This window comes from Drosophila santomea, chromosome 3L (genome assembly GCF_016746245.2).
Source record: "Drosophila santomea strain STO CAGO 1482 chromosome 3L, Prin_Dsan_1.1, whole genome shotgun sequence".
NCBI lineage: Eukaryota > Metazoa > Arthropoda > Insecta > Diptera > Drosophilidae > Drosophila > Drosophila santomea.
Window position 1 is genome coordinate 18,472,130 of NC_053018.2, and position 15,976 is coordinate 18,488,105.

At 36.1% G+C, this 15,976-nt stretch overlaps 2 protein-coding genes and 1 long non-coding RNA gene across 3 annotated transcripts; all 3 read left to right on the top strand.

Moving 5' to 3' along the window:
* Positions 1-11,027: 11,027 nt before the first annotated feature.
* Positions 11,028-11,628, top strand: LOC120449438. The gene is made up of 2 exons (XR_005616197.1): positions 11,028-11,093; positions 11,198-11,628. It is a non-coding gene; the product is annotated as an uncharacterized LOC120449438 (long non-coding RNA).
* A 1,997-nt stretch (positions 11,629-13,625) lies between these two features.
* On the top strand, positions 13,626-14,723 carry LOC120449248 (transcription elongation factor 1 homolog). Its single transcript, XM_039631623.2, has 3 exons — positions 13,626-13,668; positions 14,212-14,416; positions 14,469-14,723. The coding sequence occupies exons 1-3, from the start codon at positions 13,626-13,628 to the stop codon at positions 14,599-14,601; spliced, it is 381 nt and encodes a 126-aa protein (XP_039487557.2). The 3' UTR covers positions 14,602-14,723.
* Positions 14,724-15,416: 693 nt separating this feature from the next.
* Positions 15,417-15,822, top strand: LOC120450005 (rRNA-processing protein EFG1). The gene is made up of 2 exons (XM_039632719.1): positions 15,417-15,456; positions 15,527-15,822. Exons 1-2 carry the CDS (start codon positions 15,423-15,425, stop codon positions 15,820-15,822), a joined length of 330 nt encoding a protein of 109 aa, XP_039488653.1. The 5' UTR covers positions 15,417-15,422.
* Positions 15,823-15,976: the final 154 nt, after the last annotated feature.

Here is a 15,976-nt window from a genome sequence, read left to right on the forward strand (position 1 = left end):
TCTCCCATTTGCTCCCCAGTCGCTTGGCATCTGAGTTCTTCACCCTCTGTTTGTTCACTTTCGTTTGCAACTTTAGCGCCGTTTTCTGTTTGCTTCTGTGGCAAATTTTGTGGCACTTTGGCGCCCAAAACTCGGAACAAATGACAGCCAAATATGCGTTTTATTGAATTTTATGTGCTCGGCTCTCTCAGCCGGCGCTTTTTCGCACCGTGACTCTCCAAGGATAACGCTCCTTGCTCGCTGACTTGGCCAGACATTATTTCCTTACAGCTTTTTTGGCGCTTAGCCGGCGTTTGGTTTCCTTTTTCCTCATTTATATTTTTGTAGTGAGATCACGCTGCGCAAGTGTAAAATACGTTTTTGGAAATTTTTCGTTTTGGCCGCCAAGTGAGCATGGACTTTTATTTTAGCCTTATTTAGTCGCGTCGTCGAGAGCCCTTGAACTTCATATTGGGGAACTTCATGACTTTTGGCACGGAACTCGGTAATACATTTTGATAAAGGGAAATTGCAGGATGCAATACAGAAGTTGGCATGTCAAGTGGAAAATTCTGGTAGTGCAATAGAAACTATTAAACAAAGTGGCGGGTATAATCTCGAGATAAGAAATTCCCCAAATTTTAATGCGTATCCTGTTCGTTTGATACAGGCAATTCATACAAATTTTAAAATAATATAAGTATAATAAAGGCAAGAAGATTTCTGAAAGGCATAAGTACCTGTAAGCCCATTTAAATTAATTGCAAACACCAGCAACCTTCAAAACTAACGCCACTTGACTTCGGCCAATCGAAATGAAACCTCAAAAACTAATTAGCACAAGTCAAAGGAAACCCAAAACATTTTCATTTCGACATATGTACTGGCATCTTTTTGTAATATGTAATCAATTAATTAACGCCTGAAACGGCCACCAAACCCACCAAAACCAAACTTCAACAAATTGCCAAATCCTTTCGACAGATGACCGCATCTGGATGGAACTTTCCGAAAACAACAACGACGTCGGAATGAAATTGGGGTTTGGTTTGGGGGATATGCATAAAATTTCAATTTTCTCTAGCATAAACAAGCCAAAAAGGCTTTGGCAGTCGAGGGAAAATCAAATCAAACCCAGAGGCAAAATTTAATTGCGTTTAACCTGAAATCAAATTTTCAAGACGATGCTGACCAGGCCTAGATTCAATCAATCCACAGGACACTCTAACTGGAGGCGAACGGGAAAACATCAAATCAGAAGGGTTCGTGTTTATCCAAATATTCATACAGTGAGAAATGCGAAGGTTACCCTTGCAAATTCTTTAACTGCGACCGCAACAATAATACCATATATAAATCAGCAATGGGTCTTGTTGGAATAAATGTGTATGCCTTGATATGAAATGTTAATTAGCATAAGAATGAATCAGCTGATCGCGGATAATGTAATGAAATGTAATGTAATGTTAAATAACATAATTATGTCACTTGCTCAAAGAATGTAAAACTGAATGGAAGTGCACGAAGCACAAAACAAAAGTATTAATAAATATATTCTAACTGAAATAAAGCAATCCACTTTATTATCAACATGGTAGCAGAGCAAGGTTAGAAAAAAAAAAAAAATTAATCCAAGGTTAGAAAAAAAAAAAAAATTAATCCAAGGTTAGAAAAAAATTAATCCAAGGTTAGAAAAAATTAATCCAAGGTTAGAAAAAATTAATCCAAGGTTCGAGAAAAGAAAATAATCCAAAGTGTATAACTAAATCCAAGTTATAAAAATAAATGCTGTTCGAGTGAAGCGACAAAAAAAAAAAAAAAAAAAAGAAAAACGTGTATAAGAAATAAAAGAGAAAAACAATATTAAAAGTGCGAAATATTAAAAAATACGAATACGTAAACAAGACTATTGACTAATGCTGAACAATTAACGGAAAAAGATTGAAAACATAAACTAAAAGGATTGATGGAAGCAGATTAAAAATTTAAAAGTTCACGTGCAAGCCTTTTATTACATGGAAGTAGAAAAGTGTGACCCTATATGAAAATGTGCATGAAATGAATGACATAGAAAGAGACATAAAAGAAGTGTGCGAACAGATTAAAAGTGAAACGGAAAAAATGAGTGCTAACGCAAAAATCGAAGACATTGTTATGCCCATATTCGATGGAGCTAATTTTGGAAGCTGGAAATTCAGATTAATGACAATATTGGAATACAAAGAGTGCAAAGAACCAGCAGTGCGAACAAGAACAACGGAAGATAATGAAACAACATGGATGAAAACAGAATTAAAAGCGAAAACAATTTTAATCAGTACAATATCAGACAAACAGTTAGAATATATTAGTGAGTGCCAAACGACATTAGAAATTATGAACAAGTTAAATGAAATGTATTCGACAAAATCAACAGCCCTGCAAATACTGTGCAGAGGAAAAATCGACGAAATTAAACTAAAAGACTATGAAACAGTGGAAGAATTTTTTATAGAATTCGAGAAAGCAGTAAATAAATTAAAAAACGCTGGAGGCACCATAGACGAAAACGAAAAAATGAGGTATCTTTTAAAAGCACTACCAACAAGCTACAGTTATATTGGAGACTTCTTAGATGTAATTCCGGAAGCACAACGAACGGTAGAGTACGTAAAATCAAAAATAAAAGAAAAAAGTTTAAACAGAGGTCCAGTGGACAAACAAATAACGTAAGCACATTTAACACCAAAACTAAAAAAGAATGCTATGTGTGTGGCAAAACAGGTCATATTCAGAGGGACTGCTGGCATGCTGAGCAAAATGCGAGAGGCGAAAATAAACAACAACAACAATTCAACAGGCGATATCAGAATACGAATCAAAGAGGCGGCCGAGGCAGAGGTCAACATCATGGAAATGGTCGAGGACGTGGAAATTACTCAGGAGACAGGAATCAAGGAAGACAACAAGAAAACAGCGACAGCGTACAGTCATGGACAACAAGAATGATAAGAAACGAAAAATTAATAAATTGTAATAACAGCGAAAGTAACAACGAAACTACAGTAAATTGGTTATTAGATAGTGGATGCACTGATCACATTATAAACGATTGTAAACTTTTTAAGAACTGTATTAATTTGAAAAATCCTATTAATGTTAAAGTAGCCGATGGCAAACAATTGCAAGCGACCAAGATTGGAAATGTAGAAACATATTTTAGAACATACAACAATGAAAATTTGATCGATATTAAAAATGTATACTTTGTAAAAGGCATAAAACAAAATTTGCTAAGCATATCAAAGATAACTGAAAATAAATGTACAGTCGTAGCCAGAAATAATGATACAAAAATCTATAACGAAAAGAGAGAATTGCTGACAGTTGCGAGTAAAATTGATAGTTTATATAATGTAAAAAGCTTCATGCCAAAAAATAAAAGAAATGAAATATATACAAATGTAACTAAATTAACTGAAAAAGAAAAATGGCACAGGGCATTAGGCCACGTAAATTTTCAATATTTGAATAGAATTATTAAGAATAAAATGTTAGATGGTCTGCCAGATAAAATCGAGAATACCGAAATGAAATGTGCGAATTGTATACAAAGTAAAATGTCAAACGAACCATTCGAGAACAATAGAAAGAAAACTAAAGAGACATTAGAGTTAATACATACAGACTTAAACGGACCACACAGCACAACAGGTTATTGTGGGGAAAAATATTTTTGACATTCGTTGACGATTTTAGTAAATGCGCGAGAATATATTGTATTAAAAATAAATCCGAAACTGCGAGCTGCTTAAAAGAATATGTTAATTATGTTGAAAATCAGTTCAGTAAAAAAGTAAAACAAATCCAATGCGATAACGGTAAAGAATATTTGAATAGAGAAATATTAAACTTTGTAAAGTATAAGGGAATTCAGTTAACTACATGTCCACCGTATGTACACGAATTAAACGGCGTAGCAGAAAGATATAACAGATCGGCAATGGATATTGGAAGGTGCTTAATGAGAGAAGCAAACATACATAGGCGATATTGGCCAGAAGTGATGAACACAGTAGCTTATTTAAAAAATCGAACAATCGCAAATACAGCAGTAAATAAAAGCCCATATGAAATATTTTTTGGTATAAAACCAAATGTAGAAAATTTAAAAATATACGGAAGTAGAGTTTTTGTTAGAGTTCCAGAAGTACGCAGAAAGAGTAAATGGGATAACAAATCAGAATTAGGAGTATTAGTTGGTTATAATACAAACGGATATAGAGTTTTACTAAACAATAGAGTAATAAACGCAAGACATGTTCAAGTTGTGGAAGAGAAAACAAAATTAATTTGCCTAGAGAAAAACAAGCAGAATGATAATGAAAGTGAAATAGATGAAAATGAAGAAGATGATGAAGATAACGCTAAGACAGACGAACTAAATGACACGGAAGAAGTTAATTCAAAAACTAGCGATGAAAGCGAGGGTGAGGAAAACAAAGAACATTTAACAGTGCAGAGAACATCAAATAGAAATAAAAGACCAGTAAATCTATACGGTAACCCAGTAACACATTTTATTTATATCAATTATGTAAATGCCATTGTACCAAACACGTACGAAGAGGCGATGAATAGTAATGAAAAGAAAGAATGGCTCAAAGCAATGAATACAGAAATGCAATGCTTAAATAAAAATAATACATGGCAAATTGTAGAAAAACCGATAAACAAAAAGATTATAGATGTAAAATGGGTGTACAAAAAGAAAAGTGATGGGACATACAAAGCTAGACTAGTAGTAGAGGTTTCCAACAAAGAGAACGACTAGAAAATGTATATTCACCAGTAGGAAAAATGCAAACATTAAAAATATTACTATCATATTGTTGTAAAAATGGTCTGTTTGTAAATCAGATGGATGTCGAAACAGCCTTTTTGAATGGCTATGTAAAATCAGAAGTTTATGTAAATGAACCAAAAGGTTACGAAACAGGAGAAAACAAAGTTTATAAATTAATAAAGGCATTATATGGATTAAGAGAAAGCCAAGAGCATGGTACGAATGTTTGCATAAATATCTCGACAAATTAAATTTTATAAGAAGCAATTACGATTATTGTTTATATGTAAAAAGAAAGGATAAAGATGAAATATATATTTTAGTATTTGTAGACGACATATTGATATGCAGTAAGAACAAAACGAAAATAACTGAAATTAAAGACTGTTTAATGAACAAATTTACAATGAAAGATTTAGGAAAAATCGGAAGTTATATTGGAATAGAAATTAATTATAGTACTGAAAGTAAGAAAATGACGTTAAATCAAAAACGATATATTGAATCACTGGCAATTAAGTATAATCTGGAAAATGCTAAGCTATACGAAACTCCAATGGAAACAAACTTAAAATTAGATCAAGCAACTGAATGTGATGAGAAAATTAAATACAGAAATTTGATAGGTGAATTATTATATATAAGCGCAGGTACAAGACCAGATATATCATATTCCGTAAATTACTTAAGCAGATATCAAAGTTGTTACAATTCAACACACTATAAATACGCGCTAAGAGTATTAAAATATTTATATAAGACAAGAGATCTGAATTTAACTTTTGAAGAGAATAAGAATAATGAATTATTAGATTGTATGGTAGACTCCGATTATGCAGGAGATAATGTTGATAGAAAATCCACGACGGGATTTATAATTAGAATGTATGGAAATATAGTATATTGGAAAACACACAAACAACACGCAGTAACAAAATGTTCAACGTTTGCAGAGTACATTGCCATGTCAGAAGCAGTCACAGAAATATTATTTGTCAAAAACATGTTATGTGAAATATTTAATATTGATAACGAAAAAGCGATAAAGATTTACGAAGATAATTCAGGCGCAGTAGCCATTGCTAAATTTGGTAACTTTACAAAAATTCGAAGCACATTGAAGTGCAGTATCATTATGTTAACGAAATTATGAAAAAGGTATTATAGACATTGTGAAGATAGAATCAAGACTTAATATAGCAGACATGTTAACCAAAGCGTTAGACAAACAGAAATTTATACGAAATAGAGATGCTGTAAAGTTAAAGTAATGAAAGAAAATCAAGACAACAAATTTAAGAGGCGTGTTGGAATAAATGTGTATGCCTTGATATGAAATGTTAATTAGCATAAGAATGAATCAGCTGATCGCGGATAATGTAATGAAATGTAATGTAATGTTAAATAACATAATTATGTCACTTGCTCAAAGAATGTAAAACTGAATGGAAGTGCACGAAGCACAAAACAAAAGTATTAATAAATATATTCTAACTGAAATAAAGCAATCCACTTTATTATCAACAGGTCTGAACCTGATCAGTTTTCTCTCTCTGTACCCTTATGACTGGATATTCTTTTCCCACAGTAGAAAGGATAATAAAATGCCTACGGGCAAACAAACATAAACAAGATGCGTACGGCCGGTTGGGTGCATCCTCAAAGGATGGATCCTTGAGGGAAGACGAGGTGAAGGCTTAGACTTAGATTGAGGCATTGATTTCATTTTCAGCTGTCTATCAAAACTAAATGGACAAGCACATTCAACAGAATCAGGCAGTTAGGATGCCCGAAAGGCACTGTTTGCTTTTCCTTTTTTTTATTATTATTTACTTTCATTTTGATTACATTCTGGCCTCCGGCAAAGTTTTGCCCATTCACACTTCATTTGGTAAAGCCCCAAAGGGCTGCAGGGGTTAAGGATCAACGTAAGAGTTCACCGAAAGTTTTGGCTGAACACTTTGAACAAATCATCGACTAATTTGGCCCGACTCACACCGAAACTAAAGGGGAAAAGTTTTTTATGGCCGGCAAATAAAATTAGCCGCCTTATCAACAGGTGTGTAGCCCCTAACAGATGTCCCAAATTCCCGACCCCGACCTTTGTCATATTTGTGGTTCCAGGTAAGACTACATAAAAATGAAACCTCAATTCCTTGTAGTACCCTTCCTCGAGTTCGATGCTTATCGCCGCAGCACCAATTCCTTTATTCCTTTTGGGGGAATCATAAAATTTTGGTATTAATAAACGCGCGCCTGTCAAAAGAAATCTAATGGATTTTAGGGTTTTGCCAGAGATAGAAATCTGTGGCCTGACATCTTTGGTGGATAGTTTATGGTTCGGCTTGGCTTTGCATCAGTGACTCACCTATGATCGTTGAGTCACATCTGTAGGATACAGAGCAAATAGAGCCTGTGAATATTTGGGAGGAATATTCTCAACAGGTGATGCGGGCTAAAAAATCGTGAACCTTGAATAAAAGATTAAATCAAAATATACAAGTAGATAAATGTATTCCCATGTGCCAAGGATATTATGAAAAATATATTCGGGTTTTATTGAAGTGTTGTCTGAACATAATCCACGCACTTCCACAATACATCGCCACTCAAAAAAATCAGATAGTCTTATCAAATTGCGAGGATTCTGTGCTGTTTTTGGGATGATTGTCGCAGTGATGAATCCTTAGGTCATGCCAGTGATAAATCATCACTTGTTTATACAAACTGAGCGATGATAATGAGCTCCGAACACCAAATTAAATACTCATTATTATTATTGCCTATTATAAATTTCAATGGATCAATCAATGTATTACCTAGTTATATTTCTCAGTGCTTAACTGTGTTGATAAATAAAAGCAAAAACGCTGCAAAGCATCATTCTGTAATTGATTCAATTCCCAATTTAATAACCAATAAAAACCTTTATAACTACCAATAATTCGGTTACAATTAAAATGAAACACACACTTAACCGCTTTATCTTACAATCAAAATAAATTTCGCTTGCACAAAGCCCTTTTTTCTGTCTCCTCTCCATTTATGTCCTGTTCAATGGAACACCAAAAGTTGCAACATTGTCGACCAGATTCGATGTTCCGATTCACCACTAGCAAAATACATTTGAATAAAAATAAAGAACCCTTTTAGCAGAATATCCGAAACTATAAATTATCAAGCCATTGAAAGAAGCGCCGTGAAAAAAGTCACTGCCATAAATCCCCAAAAGAGCGTTTTTCATTTACAACCCAAAACGTAACTCATGAATATTTCAACCCAAAAAGAGAGGGCCCAAAAAAATATATAGAGTGAACTGGAATACCGGACATGCAAAAAGTGCGACAGACGCCAAATGTAAAATCAACAAATAAACAAAAATAATAGACATTTTTATTTAGAAGTGGTTTTTGTTGGTGTTTCCATCGTTATTTTGTATCGGAGCGGGAGCAACAATCACAAAAGTAACCTCAAAAATTTCAATAAAGACCACAACAAAGCAATTTATAAAAATGCCACAGAAAGTAAGGGGCGAACGAACAACAAATGAAAGCTCCAATAGAACAGAAATATTGTTGGGGGATACTTCTCCTGGAGGATGGGTGGAAGTCGGGGACCCGGCACGACATTTTAACAAAACAATAGAAATCAATTGATTGCGTTGTGGGAAGCTTAGCACTTGATTTCCGTGGAGGGAGTGGGGTGGATGGACAAGGGGGCGGAGGTGGATATATTGCGTGAAAGCCAGAGGAGCTTTTCCTAGTTGCGTACAGTAAAGCTTCTATAAGTTCGATCTTCAACGAGAATCAACTAAATATTCGTTGAAGGAAGGGATATAAATAGAATCGGAAAAAAGAATACACTTTTGTTACAGCAAGTAATGAAACCATTTAATAAATATATTAATAATGGTTAAAAACAAGAAGGTTTAAAGTACTGGATCAAATATATCTTTACATATTATAATAAACATATACTGCTAATGAATAATACTTTGTTTTGTGACCAAATAATTCTAACGTTTGTAAGAACACAGACTAAGCATCTTAAAATGCTTTAAAGAAATGAAATGAAAGCTAATTATTTTATTACTAAGCATACGTTTCGTACAAGATGAACTGTACTGCGGATTGCCACTGTTATTGGAAATGGTGGTGCGGCTAAAATTCTATTTTTCCAATTTTTGCGCAATTTATTGCATTGTCAAGGGATTCGCAGGAGTCAGGAGGAAAACGAAAGCAAACGGAGGAAAAAAGGCGAGACACATCGAAAAGGAAAAACAAGTGAGCCAAATGCCAAAACATAGTGCGGCTTGTTCGGTTTATTGGAGGATGCGGATTGGGGATTGTGAATTGTGGATTGGGGATCTTTGGGGGGCTTTTGTCTGGGAGCGAGCGCAAAAGTAAACAAGGCCAAAAGCGGAAACGCAAGTGAAATAATACCACAGCAGCTCGGCAGCAGCAACTAAACATCAATAAGCATTGACTAACTGGATTCGCATTCCGGGCACAAGGACAACAACAACAAGCGAAGGATACGAAGGATACTCCCCAACTGGGGAGCACCCCCCGCCCCTCGGAGGACCCCACGGCATTAATAGCTCCAGATTAAATAATCGCTCCTTAAGCGGGCGCACAAAGAAATGCAAGAAATTGAAAAGACACTGCTGGGACTTGATTTCGAATTGAATAAAATTAATTTTAATTGGGTCTGCATTTTCTTGGATTGGTTCGGGGGGAATATTTATCTGAATGGGGTGCTGGATACCAGAGTAGTTGTAGTTTCTGGGGCTGATTGGATTCATTGTGGGGGTTAAATATTTGCGGTCTCTTATATCGCAGAGAAGGGAACTTTAGAAGGGGAAATCATTTATGAATCATATTCAAGCTTATATTCTTAAAGATTAAAGTCCTGGCTAAGACAAAAATTTACTTTAAGCTATTGAAATTACATAGAACGGTAGCTTTTACTATGAAAATGTTGGAGTTTTAGGAAGTTGTAGAAAACAATAGACTTAAGCCTATTGTTGAATAATCCTGGAGTAAGCAATTTTCCCCTAAAAAAGACATTAAAAGAGCAATACCCCAAACAATATCAACAACAAAGTCATCATCCACTGTCGTATCTCCATTCTGCGAGATCGGCCATAACTACGATAAAGATGCAACATTACAACGATTATACTGCGAGGCAAAGAAGGATCTTTTTAGAGAGAATAATGCATCGAAGGACAAAAGGGAGGGCGAACAAAATGTCATGATTATGGCAAATTTTCGGAGCTCTTTGTGGCTTTTCAGTTGCGCTTTTCCCAATCCACACGACACACACGGCCGACGGATCGAGAATCCTTACAATTCGGATCTGACAATGTCCAGCATTGAAAATCATCGACTGCAAAATCTCAAATGTCATGGGCCCGTCGCTCCTTCTAAACTGTAGGCAAGTTTCACAAATTAGAGGCTCTGGCTGCCCGCCGAGAGTCCTGCAAGGATGTCCCCTCAGGGCGGTCCTTTCCTCAGTCTTATCTCCTTTGTCCAGGTCGGCTAGTTTTATGGTTGACGCGCGCATCTTTTGACTCCGACTTGACATCATTGTCCTCGATTTGCAGCTGCATCTATATCTGCTGATGTCTTACTCCCTGTCAGCTTCCCTGGTAGCATTTCTCGAAAATAAAAAGAACTAAGGTCCGAAAGGGTCTCCTTTTTTCCTTTTTTGCGCAATGATTGTTTGTTGTTCCGATGTTCTTTTCTCGATCCTCCTGTAGGTGGTTACTAATTGGGTTATTGTCAAATATTTGATAAGATTAGGCGGCAGCTGCTCCGCTGCAGCTCCTGACCAATTAATATTTCTCTTGGCGTAATCATGAGCTGGAAAATTTATAGTTCCGTGGAAGCGCCGGCCAACATTGTTATCCTTTCCTGTTCCCTGCGCACAGAACACTATAAGAAATGAGTTTAAAATTCAACCTACTCACCTAAAATATAAATAAGTGGTCAACAATTTTTAGGTATATAAACTAAAAAAATGTAACCAGTGATGCCATGTAAAAAACTCACAGAATAACTTAAGCTTAAGAAAAGAACTGACTTTAAAATGTTAGTTTACTACAAAATGGTAATAAGGGAACATAGAACCAAGACTTTTTAATGCTAAGCCAAGGAATAATTGTAACTTTTTTAAGACCCGATGCTAGTTTTTTCGAGTGCCTTTAAATATTAAATGGCAGGCAGGCCAAGTTGGCGCCTTGGCGTCATCATAATTTAAATCGAGCCACGCGCACCGAGCGGAGGTAAATATGGAAAATGGGGAAAACTATGCCCCGGGCACTTTGCGCCAACGTCAGACATAATTTTCCAGCGAAACCGAATGAAAATGAGCATTATCCCCACGCAGGTCGGCGGTCCTTCTGCCGCATATAAAATCACTCTTTACCTGTTGATCGGTTGGGATTCAAATTGGGAACGGGAACGGGAACGGAATCGGGATTGGATTGGATCCGTGCCTGCGGATAGGGCGCCTGGCGGAAGGTTATGACAATTTTACACGCTAATTGGGCACCAAACATTTTGAATTTATGGAAATTTTATTACACTCTAGAACAGAGTAAGGGTTGTAAAGGAAATGGTTATTGGAATGCTTTTACCAAGGACAACATCCGCCTAATATCGATGACTATAGTGCTGTTAAGTGGAAATATGCTTAAAAATTATAGTAATATCTAAATACGTGTGGTAATTAAAATGTATAGCAGATTAAATTATGACACAAATAACTGAATGAATTATAAAGAGCACTGAAATATGCAATATAAAGTATAAAATTCATTTCAATATTATTTTTTTGTTCTATCAACTGGGAGGTAAAAACCAAAGCACGTTGTATAGTGTAGCGCCTCAGAAATGTTGTGTATTTCTTCTTTATTTTTCAAATTCCCTCATAATATGCAAGTAGTTCTTGGTCACACATGTGTCCCCAGAAGACAATAATTCCCGATTCCTGGCAGTCGCCTCCTTTCCTCTCGATTTCGTTGGCAGCGCCTTATGACAGTTTTATGGTTTTGGTGTTGGGTGCCGCTGCCCGTGCCCCACGCTGCTTGGTTTAAATGCAGGCAACAAAATTAGAGGGCAGAGAGGAAAACAGGGAAATTATGCATAATTTAATTTGTATATAATATATGCATTTTCCGAGCACATTTCGCCGCTACAGAAATTCCTAGAAGTTCGGCGACGGAAGCCGCTGGCGACAGGCTGCCAACTTCGCTCCCCAACTTCGACCCAATCAACAAAAAGTATATATTTGTGCTGGGGAAATTTATTCATGTTCCTCGTTTTTTATTGTGTTTTACTCGTAATTTGATTTTGATTTGGGAATTTTAATTAATAATCATGTTTTTCAGGGGGAAACGCTTTGAATTTTTGATGAAATATGGTTATGAATGCGCTGCGTGTGCCATGAACATGTAAATGGAACTCGCATTGGAACCGAAATAAAATTCTTATATGGATGGGGCACCTAAAATGGCACCAACAATATAATAATAATTTTATGGCTTTTAGAACATCTAATTGGCCGAACAGAACAGCTTTAATGATTGTTCTCATTTCGTTTAGCGGATATTTGAGATTCACTCAGGTGTGCAATTAATTGGTTTCGAAATTATTAAGTTATGGTACTTATTCATCTTATAGACAAATATAATTTAATTGTTAAGTATTTTTCAATATCAAAATGGATTATTATTGTCATTTCAAAATTATATAATTTAAATTTGAATTTTTTGTTCAATTTTAAATTCTTTTTTTTTTACTGTTTTTTGCCAAGTATTATATATGGGATATAGTAGTCTACGAACCAACAAACACCTTACAATTCCCGTTTTGTTCTGAAATTCTTGTTCCAAAAACTTTTCTTTCGAACTCCATTGTCGTCGACTTGAAAGCGGAACTCGTGTATTGCATTACCAGCAATAATAATGAAAGAAGGAGGAAAATCTCAATTAGTGTGCACTCGAGAACGTCCTAAAAGGAGCAGAAGTCCAGGAGCTGAGGAGGAAATTTGCAAAAAAGATCAATTTTCCAGCGAAACGGAAAGCCGGGCGCACATTTTAACAGGATAAGATGCGTTTAAGCAAATGAACGGACAAAAAGGACAATGGACGCGAGTCCTGGCCGGGCCCATTGAAGTTGCAGCCGAACAACAAAGCGAAATGGTCAAGCCACAAAAGGCAAACGGTGCGGAGCAGCTGGCCAAGATGTGAGCAGTAGAGATTAGCCAGGAGGAAAAAGGAGCAGCAGATCCTGAATACAATGCCATTTGGCAGAAAGGAGGGTTAAAAGCGGAAGCAAGGTCTTAAGACTTTTACTCGCTACTCGATTTAAAAAATCTCAAATTAATCCCATTTGGCGGAAAACATATTCAGTAGGCAGGCGGTATCGAAAAGCATGGCGAATGGAATAAATGCCGCTAAAATTCAGATGGGCATCCTGCAAAGATGCGGCATCCTGCTGCCAACTTTAGTACAAATTTCATGCTGGCTTTGGGAACAAAATTGCGACTCTCTTAACTTGCCGACAGCGTTTGGGCAAGAACTGTTGACACATTCAGCTGTCCTTTGATGTCCTGGTGCTAATATGGTAAGCAGCAGGCATTCCGAAAAACCGGACCATCTCAAAATTCACGCTGCGAGCAGAGAATCCCTTACCACTCCACAGAGATTTGGCTGTCATCGCAGAGTTTTGTCCTGCGGCGCTTTAGCCAGAGAAAATTCGGTATGTTGAAAGCGCATTGCCGGGTTCCTTAGGTTCCTATGCGATGTGGGAACATGTCTATATCTGGTGTCGTTTCATCTGAAATCTACTCCTCGGGTAAACACTTGACCCACATCTTTGGGCACCGAACTACCTATTTTGCCTGCTCAATCGAATTGCGTAATCGATACTTTGCCCCAAAGGCAGACTCACGATCGATTGCTGAGGTACAATGGCGGGGACAAAGGGATTTTCTGCTACATTGAGTTACGTAAAAAGAGGGATCCCAAGGTATTTCTTAAAAGGATCTCTAGACAGATGCTCAACTTATGTGGGCTCAATCAATTGAAGATCCTAGCTATCCAAACGGATCAATATCAACATTGAAATTTTTGAACTGGAAACCCCACACAAAAACAGACAAGCGATAAAGGCATATTATACAGATTATTACAATTCACTGAGCTCACTTAAGCTCGTTAGTGGAAAAGAGAATTATAAAATTATATTTTTAATAACCCCAAAAATATTATTTATTTATTATTTAAAAATATTATTTATATCGTCTTTCATTTTTATAATGAATCTAATCAATTTTTTAGCTTAAATGTAATAAAAGAAACCGATGCAAAAACTGTCACTATAATTTGATTATTAAAGTGCATAGCCAGCAGTTTACGCGTCCAAGTAAAATAAGTATTTTTATTAAGATACTAAAATATAACTTCCCGTACAATTTACCATGGGTCGTCGGTCGTCGCAAGTCCAAACGCAAAGGAGCTCCAAGAAGAAAAAACATTGAGCCGATGCCCCTACTTTTCGATTGTCCTTTCTGCAATCACAAGCAGGCATGTGAAGTAAAAATGTGAGTAGTGATCAAATGTTGTTTAATTCCACTAATTGCACAGTATTCCTAGAGATAAGGAGAAAAAACTGGGAAGAATTGCCTGTAATGTGTGTCAGGAATTGTTTCAAACTTCTGTAAACTATCTCACGGAAGCAATTGATATATTCAACGATTGGATTGATGCTTGCGAGGAGCAGAACTAACCATTTACACTTTTTAATGCACTTTACAATCTAAATATTCATTTAAAAACACGTAAATACACTTTTCAAACTTGTGAATTAGTGGTCAACCTTTAACACACGACTCTTATACTTTAAACATACACGGAAATCTACTTATACTGTGTGTTATACAAAATATTTTACCTTACATTTCTACTGCATACTTTTGAGCTGTAACCTTCCATTTATATAATTAACATGAATTTAAAATAAAAATAACGCATTATTTTAAAGCAAAGAAAAATGTGACAAAAAGATTTGGCAACACAATACCATTTTCAGTATTATTAAGATAATTTAAAATACTTAACCTTAAGATGCTTGGAAGAAAAGAACACTCAGTACTTATATTTTATTGGACACAGCATATGTAATCATAACTTTATGATTACTTTCTTTACAAAAAACACTGTTACCGACACGTGTGCATGTGTGTATGCTCCGAAATATTAATATTAGGTATATCCAATTAGTATATATCTAAGATGTTTTACTACCACCCAATTCGCAACCCAATTTACAGCATATAAACGTGGTTCTACCAACAGAAATCACCAAGCAAATTCCGAAAGCTCTGACCTTGATCACTCACTAGTAGCCTCAAACTCAATAGCTATGCTAATATTTTGTTAGTTGTTTCTATGTAGAATTTTAGGGCATTTCGTTGATCTTGTGGTAGTCAAACACTATCTACCGACTCAGACGATTCGCAAGGCATTTGCCAAATTTTGGGTATATAAGTTGAGGCCAAAAGCTCACTCAGCATCGAAAGCATCACAAGCTACAATCAATCATTAAATATGCAGTCCAACAAGGTTGTCTTCGTGTTCTTTGGTGAGTTTGGAAATGGAAGCCGGAAAAAGGATACCAAATCATTCAAGTCCATCCCATCCAATTTACATAGGTATCATCGCCATGGTGATGGCCGCCAGTCTCTCCTCAAAAGTTAAGGAACAGGATGATGATGTGATCAGTGATCGTCGTTTCCGCTGGGAATTCTCGCAGGATTCTGATGAGTCTGCCAACGACTTGCAAGAAGACGATGATGATGATGTTGAAAATGATGACGATCAAGATGATAGCGGTAGCGGATCCGAGGAAATTTGGATCATCGAATATCCTGAAGGCTACGAAAGCGCCTCCGATGAAAGCGCCTCCAATGAAAGCGCCTCCAATGAAAGCGCCTCCAATGAATCTTAATCATTTAGTTAACGATTTTTTAAATGTTGGTTTTTATAAATAGTATTTGTTGTTATCGCGAAAAGTTTAAGAAATATAAGATATTTGCGAACGTAATCCATTTTTTTATTTCCCCCAAAAGATACCGCAGCACTTGAATCATCCAAAAAGCATG